The 6,281-nt window shown below is 37.4% G+C and overlaps 1 protein-coding gene across 1 annotated transcript in view; it reads right to left on the bottom strand.

Moving 5' to 3' along the window:
• Nucleotides 1-1,940: 1,940 nt before the first annotated feature.
• The window catches only part of TSG101 (tumor susceptibility 101), a 44,428-nt gene continuing 40,087 nt past the window's right edge, over nucleotides 1,941-6,281 (bottom strand). The window contains exons 9-10 of the mRNA XM_042446665.1: nucleotides 3,778-4,017; nucleotides 1,941-2,744 (exon numbers count right to left, since the gene is read on the bottom strand). Of these exons, the coding sequence (XP_042302599.1) occupies nucleotides 2,655-2,744; nucleotides 3,778-4,017 (330 nt within the window). The 3' untranslated portion in view covers nucleotides 1,941-2,654. The remainder of the gene's footprint in view (nucleotides 2,745-3,777; nucleotides 4,018-6,281) is intronic.

Below are 6,281 nucleotides of genomic sequence, written 5' to 3'. Positions count from 1 at the left end.
GCCCTCAAGTCGTTTCTGCTTTATTTTTCTCAGCAAAATTTGTTCAGAGGGTTTGCTATTCCCTTCCTCTGGCTGAGAGTGTGACTTGCCCAAAGTTCCCCAGGGAGTTTCCATAGCTATGCGGGAATGCGAACCCTGGTCTCCAGAACCATAGTCCAACACTAAAACCACTGCACCATGCTGGCTCCTTAAATGACAAGCTTAGAAGCAACATATTTATCAAGACTGCTAACTGGAAGATGCTGAATATAGGTCCTGTAGTAAAGACTCAGTCATAGTTGGAGAGAAATAAAAATAATGTGTAGTGGAAATTAAATGAAATAGCAATCTCAATGAAGCAGCCTCCCAACTGAACTGGAATCTTTCCTGCTAACTAAACTATTTTAGTAAGCAGGTATCATATCATAAATTTAAAATGTGCAGCCACTTTAATCCCACTTTTAATCAGTCTTCCTCTGTCTGTGCCTTAAATAATACCTTTCTTCCAAGAATACACAGTATTGCTTTTTAAACCAATCTGGTTTTATGTACTCTACCAAGTGACTTTTGCAAAAAATCAAGATAGCCAGGCACATCAATCCAGTCTGTTTTTAGAAATTAGGACTAGCCACTGCTTCTGTGTAGCAGAAGCCTAGCTGTAATCTGACACCTTCAGCACCTAGCAGTGATTATTAATTCAGTCTACAAGCTCCACCTTGATACTGTGATCTAAATGCAGCTTCTCTTGTCACATTTGGACTAATTTGTATTGTAATAAAATATTGTAATAATTTAATTCTTTTTTAATGTACCTATTTTTAAATTTAATTTAATTTTTTATGTTTCTAATTGTACTGTTTTTAATGAGTCCCAGTCCTGGGAAAAGAGCAGGATACAAATAAATATAATAAATAAATACTCCTTTCTGGTCCAAAAGTAACCAGCACATGTCCTCAAGAAAGCCTGAAGTACCTGCTCCACTGTTGCTTTCCACCAATTCCTATTAAAAGGACCCCCTGCCTCTGAACCTGCAGGTTTCCTATAGCTATCATGACTAATAGTACACATACTGTACATAAGTCTAGATATTTTAGTAAAAAAATTGACTCCAAAAACCTGAGTCAATTTATCCACAGATCAATGTAAATACTGTACTTTAACTCTTATAAAAAGAGAACAATCTCCTGATGAAAGGCAAGAGTTTAATCTGTTCTGGAACCACTGACAATCCTACCCTTAGTACGACCACAAACAGTTATGCTTGCTGAACTTCTTTGGCATCATTTTCCTTTGCTTTTCTCCTGGAAACTTTGCTTTGTTACATGCCCCAATGTTTTGATCTCAACTTATTTAACAGGTCATATTAAAATCTATAATTTTGGTCCCAAAAACTGCCCTTGACTTATACATGAGGTCAACTTATAGTTGAGTATATATGGTAAGCACCCTTACACTCCATTAGTTTGTTCAATCCTAGTTATTTTAATGACATTTAAAACAGTCGCTATGACCACACTAAATTGAGACTGTTATACTTTATCGTATCATGAGAAGGCATGACTCACTAGAAAAGATATTAATGCTAAATAAGGTAGAGGAGCAGAGAGCCAGAATGATGTAGTGGTTTGAGCACTGGACTATGACTCTGGAGATCAGGGTTTGAATACCTGCTTGGCCATGGAAACACACTGGGTGACCATGAGCAAGTCATACTCTCACAGTCTTGGGGGAAGGCAAAGACAAACCACTTCTGAACAAATCTAGCCAAGGAAACCCCATGACTGTTTTGCTTTAGGATTGCCATAAATCAGAAATGACTTGAAGGCACACAACATCAACAAAAAGTAGAGGGTAGCAGGCAAAGAGGAAAACAGCAAATACAGATGGATAGACTCAAAGAAGCCACAGCCATGAGTCGGCAAAAACTGAACAGGGCTGTCAAGGACAAGATGTCTCATTCATAGGGTTGCCAAAAGTAGAGGTTTACTTGAAAGCAGTTAACAACATTGGCACATTCTGTATATGTGATTTCTATAAATTAATAATATATTGTTAGAAAGGTCCCAGAGACAATGTGTCCAAAGGTGACTTAACTGTTGACCAAAATAATCTGTAATGGAAGGGAAGAATGATCTATTAAAATTATTAAATCATCACCATGTGTATTGGGTCAAAGACTACAATTTTAATCTGATTTGTTTGGGATTAAATCCCAATTAACAGAACGTGTAAATATGCATAGATTAGATTGTAAAACAATCTGAACAAAAGACAACATTTTATCCCAAGCTCCTACAAACTTCTATGCTTTTATTACAAATTAATCTTAGAGGTAAGCAGATTAAATTTCCAGCTGTATCATATAAGTGTTATATTAAAGCACAAAACTGATATTTACTGCACAAATGTCTAAAGCACAAGAAAAAGGTATTATGCAACAAATTTTGTTCAGCTGTCATCCCACAAATGCAAAAGGTTTACAGAGAATAGAAAGTGCATTAATAAAAGCTAATCTTTACCCCCTCCCCCAAACAGAAGAAAAGAAAATATATTATCCATTCAAAATATCTTACAGTTGCATGATGTAATAAGTTATTCTGGCTACATACTGATTAAAAGAAAAAAATGAACAAGAATATGACCACTCTATGTATACCACTACTGTATTTGGTGGCTCAGTAGAGATCACTGAGTCCTGCAGTTTTCCTTGCTTTCTGCATAAGTGCTCTCAGTTGGAACTGCTTGCGAGACAAGAGACGGACATGCTGAGAAGAGATAAAACAGGTCACATTAAATCACTCAAACACAACACAAAAATATCTTTTTCTTTCTTTCTTTTTTTGGCCAGATAAACTTGGTTAATTTATTTTATGAAATTTCTATTTACAGCTGCAGATTCAGATTCTGATTTGAAGAGAACTTGCAAAAGAATGCAAATTGTTTGAAAAAGTTCATACATACCTAACAAAATGGACTTTAACCATCAATGATTTCAATGAGATTTAATTTCCCATGAATGTTGTACAATACATATAATTAACAACTCATGAGTTAATGGATTGGCCCTCCAAACCATCCCAAGAATTAGAAACTTGCGTTATATAGCTATCCATCCCTCATTATTTAGGCCATAAACAAATTTGAAATCAAACAAAGTCTGTGATCCTGTATCTGGAGATGCATCTCTGACAAGTAGCTGAAATATGTCTCCTAGTGGAATCCCCACCCCTAAAAATGTTTCACTGTAGCAGCTCCCTTCCCGTACAACAACTATTCCTGTGTGGAAAATCAAGAGAGTGCTGCCTACACATGTCCATTTGTTTTCCTTCAGCTGGACACATTGCAATATGCATCCTCAGGGTGCTCCTGGGGGCCTCAGGAAGTCCCTGAGGATGAGGTTATTGCTATGCAAAGCAGGGAGTTAATTATGGCTAGAAAGGATCAAGAACTGGACCGAAGAGCACAGAAAACAGTGAGAAAACAAAGAGAGAGAAAAGGGCATAGACTTGTACTTCCTGTTTGTCTAAACCAGTGCTTTTCAGGTTCCCTCATGTGGGGGACTGGCAGTTTGTTTTGCCAGGAAGCAAAATGTCAATTTTGTGCCCATTGGGTAAAATTGTTTATTTCTTTCCTGGAAACTTGCCACAGATCAACAATGACTCAGGGACCGGCACTGGTCTAGAGGCCACCACACTGAGTAGCACTGGTCTAAATTAGTTTAAAGTAGAAGAAGATAAAAAGAAAATATATAGTTCCTCATTTCATTACAATGGTATCTGAATTACTTATCAATCTTACCTTTAGAAAGATATCGAGATCTATAACTCCACGTCTCAGTGCTTCCCCCAGGTAAAAAATGGTATCTTCAATGGCATTTTCTTCAGCATACAAGTTCAGAATCTGTTTATAAAGAGGTGCTGTAGGAACAATGACTTCATCTATGTCATTATTTTCTGACTGCGTTTCCATTTTTTCCAAGGCAGAACTCAGTTCTTCATCTTTCTTTTTCAGGAGATCAATGTTTTTGTCAACTTCAGCCTAAAACATATTTGAGTCAATTATTTGTTTGAAAATGCTTTTGTACTCATTAATCAATTTCCTAAATTTCAGCGTAATGCTACTGAACCCCATTAAACAGTATTCTAAAAAAATATTATAGATATAAAAGGCATTTAAGGCCAGATCTAAGACCTAGCTAGTTAAGCATCCTGTTTGCTAGTAAGCAACTTGATGTCTCTGGAAAGCCCACAAGATTGCTCTCCAGCTACTAGGGTTCCAGGAAATTGATGCTGAAGAAAGCATCCTGTAATCCTAATTAAGGCCACAACTTCTTCCAATGATGATAATGCATAAACCTGCCATTGATATCCTTATTCTCCATCAATTGATCTTAGTCTCTTTTCAAAAATATTGATATTGGTAGCCATCTCCACATCTTCTGGAAGCAAAATTCTACATTTTAACTATGAACTGTAGAAGTACTTCCTTTTATATGTCTTAAAGCTGCCATGTGCCTCGCTGAATGACTCTTGGTTGCTGCTTTATAAGAAAATGTTTCTCCTATCAAGTTTCTCTATACCTTGTGTAACTGTATTTGCCTCTGCCACATCCTCCTTGACTTCTTTTTCTTTCTAAGCTAAACATACCTAAATGTTGTACCTTTTCCTCATTAACTTTTCCTCCAGACCTTGATAATTTATTTCCCCTTTCTAAACCTTTATCAGTTCCTCAGTGTCTTTTCTGAGGTGCCTCAACCAGACCCCTACACAGTACTGTATTCCATACATCTGTATAGACATGATAGTATGACAGAATGCTCCCACATATGGATGTCAATGTTTTCCTTGAGCTACCTTCTATAACCTCAAGATTCCTTTTCCTAGTCACTCACCACAACCCACCCAAGACTTACCTTTTTGCTTGTATGTATACCACTCTACAGTTACCTGCACTGAACACAGATGGTTAACCCAACTTGCAGAAATCTTTCAGTTCTTTCCAATCCTCCTTTTGAATCTCTCTGAACAAGCTTTAATCATGTGTAAATTTTGCTATGTCACAATTCACTCCTAATTCTAGGCCATTCATAAATGAGTCAAATAAGCATTGGTCCTTACACAGATCTTGGGGACTTCATTTTGTATCTCTCTCTGGTAGGAGACTTGTTCATTTATTCTTTTCCCCTACTTCTTGTTCTTTCATTGGTTACAGATTCAGAAGGCCACTCAACTTGCTATCCCACGGTTACTAGGTTTGCTCAGTAGACTTTGAGGATCGATTCAATCCAAAGCTTTTTGAAAGTTCAAAGATCCAGTGTGTATGGAATATGCCATCCATATGCTTAACATTCACAGAAAAGGTTACTGAGTAACCTAAAAGGTTACTGAGGCAACTCTTTCATTTGAAAAATATGCTTGTTTTCTTTGGCAAGACTTGTCAGATAGGTCAGGAACTCTCTCTAGTAGCTACTGTTTGTTTCAATTGTTCACTTCCTGAAAATGCTAGTTCTAGTGCAAGTTTCTGCCTTTCCTTTTCTTTAGTGGGGAAAGGCAAAAAGTGATCATTTCCCTTCTCTTTTTCAGCCCACTTTTAGTTCTTTGTCATCCGATGGTCTAACAAACTCCCTAGCTTATCTCCTCCTACTTCATTCATCTTGTTTTCAGCAATAAGCTCTTCAATTCTCTCTGTGTGTGTGTGTGTGCGAGAGAGAGAGAGAGAGAGCATTTATTATTGACTGTTTGTCCTTTTATTTTGTTCTCATTTGGGTAAGCCTTCCATTTTATAAAGGAAGAGTCTTCCAGCCATAAAAAGCTTTCTTGACTCTGCTTATTAGTCATGTTTGCACAATTAACCACTGCTTAGATGTTCACAAAATTTCACTATCAGAGCCTCTACTAAAACTGTGAACTTTTCTTCCATAGAATTATCCTTCATCACTTAACATCCATCCATTAATAAACTATTTGCCCCAGCGTGTTTCTTCACCAAGGGTATATGAATCTGATTTGCAGGCAGGGGTATTCTGAATCCACCTTGTTCAATCTACTGTTTCCAGCTGAGATGGCTAGATGCTTCCAGGATGTGTAAGAACAGAGCAAAAAGGTCAATGACTTTCACACACTCTTTTGACTGCTTCCATTTTTGTCCTTCTGTATCTATTACGGAGGTTGATCCTATCTGCCTCCCTCAAGGACCACTGAAATCGTGCTGCCAAACTGCAGTGGCAAAACACCAAGAATCCCACATTTTCCTGCACGTTTGGTGTTTCCACTTGGATGATTCCAAGAACCTGACAACCTCAC

Source organism: Sceloporus undulatus, chromosome 1, assembly GCF_019175285.1.
Source record: "Sceloporus undulatus isolate JIND9_A2432 ecotype Alabama chromosome 1, SceUnd_v1.1, whole genome shotgun sequence".
NCBI classification, from domain to species: domain Eukaryota; kingdom Metazoa; phylum Chordata; class Lepidosauria; order Squamata; family Phrynosomatidae; genus Sceloporus; species Sceloporus undulatus.
This window is presented reverse-complemented; position numbering and strand designations above follow the sequence as displayed.